A 1,772-nucleotide genomic window follows, 5' to 3' on the forward strand; every position below is an offset into this window, starting at 1 on the left:
ATAAAAATTATAGTTGTAATTAACAATAATAATTTTAATTATTATTGTTGATGTTGTTGTCGCAGTAATTAAAAATTTTTATAATTATTATTATTATTATTTAAAGTTTTCATTATTTGACTGTAACTAATTGAACTTTTTTTTATTAAAATAAAACTTGAGGGTTAAATCTGCCAACTGGTTGATTGAATGGTGGATTGACTGAATGGTTGATTCATAGGTAGATAGATAAATTGATTGATTGATTGATTGATTGATTGATTGATTGATTGATTAGTAGATCCACAAATTGATTGATTGGTTGACTTGACTGGTTGATTAATTGATTGACCAAGTGAGTTATTGATTGATTGATTAGTAGTTAGACAAATTGATTGATTGGTTGGTTGACTGGTTGATTAATTGATTGATCAAGCGAGCGATTGATTGATTAATTGGTTGATTGATTAATTGATATTCATAATATGTATAACAATAATTTATAATAATTTATAATTATCGTGACGGTAATTAGCACTTCTGGTAAACTTTTCATGACAGAGTTGATGAAGACAGTCTGCTACATGCTGACATGCAAACTTATAAGAAGGAGACTGGCCTAGATTACATCTTATTAAATTGCACCTTTAAAGTATTTCTATTATTTTTACCTTATTATTACTATTAAAAATACTATTATTATAGTTATTATTATTTTAATATCTCTGAAAAAATAAAATATAGACAATGTTTAAATGAAAATTTAATGTTTAAAAAAATTAATAACTAACTTGAAGAGATTCAATCAAAATTCAGCGAGTTGAATTCATTACTTTTACTTTTCTAATCGAATTTTACATAGCTAAAAAAGTTAGTCGCACGACGACGCGAATATTTTCAAATATATTGCCAGAAAACAAAGTTTCGTGACGTAAAAAATGTAGGGTCCAGCTAAGTTTTTCTTTTGAGGTTACTGTGTGGAAAAAGTTTTCTAGATGATGCCGACAAATTTGTAAGCAACAAGAATGAAAAAATGATCATTGAAGCTGGGAGGTTGTTGATGGTTTTTACGTTTTTAGTTACTTAATTGGTTTGAAAGTGTCTCAAAGTGGTCGGTTGTTCGTTACGCGTTGATTTGGTGTGGAGGTAGGTCTCACGAGGTTTTTGTCTTACGTACCAAAATTTGTCCTACATACTAAAATTTGTCTTACATACAAAAATTTGTCTTACATACCAAAATTTGTCTTACATACCAAAATTTGTCATTAACGTTTTTGAGAACTTTTGAAAATTCGTATAACGATATATTGGCGATGTACTGTTCATAAAGATATCGGCGCTAATGTCGATATCTTTATGGACGATGTATCGCTATTTTCAAATACCGATATACCGTTTTGATTCACCGGTATCCACAAATACCGAAACGTCGTTTGCATTTCTGGTTGAGTGCGTGTTGATTGGTACATCTGAGACTTATTCAAGACTAAACTGATAATAATTGGTCATCGAGTTAACTAGCTCAGTCGGTAGGAGTGCCATGTATCGCACTGCTATCACGCGATGGCCTGGTTCGAATACTGGCTGTCCGAAACTCAAAGACCACCAAACTCGTCTTGTGGTGTGGTGTGGTTTGGATGGAGTACAACCTTAGTGGCACGATGGCTTAATTGCAGCAAGGATGCAACAATCTGCAAGCAACTTTCCAGTTGGCAGAGCTGCATTGCAAAAAATTATAATGAATTAACATTAGTAATAATTATTATTATCAATAATAATAATAATTATTGATC

The 1,772-nt window shown here is 30.9% G+C and overlaps 1 protein-coding gene across 1 annotated transcript in view; it reads left to right on the top strand.

Moving 5' to 3' along the window:
• Positions 1–574: 574 nt before the first annotated feature.
• HELRODRAFT_148094 (hypothetical protein) overlaps positions 575–1,772 on the top strand; it is a gene marked incomplete at both ends in the record, with an annotated part of 6,240 nt that continues 5,042 nt past the window's right edge. The window contains one exon of the mRNA XM_009029958.1: positions 575–631. Coding sequence (XP_009028206.1) covers positions 575–631 — 57 coding nt within the window. The remainder of the gene's footprint in view (positions 632–1,772) is intronic.

This window comes from Helobdella robusta, assembly GCF_000326865.2.
Source record: "Helobdella robusta unplaced genomic scaffold HELROscaffold_639, whole genome shotgun sequence".
Lineage (NCBI taxonomy): Eukaryota > Metazoa > Annelida > Clitellata > Rhynchobdellida > Glossiphoniidae > Helobdella > Helobdella robusta.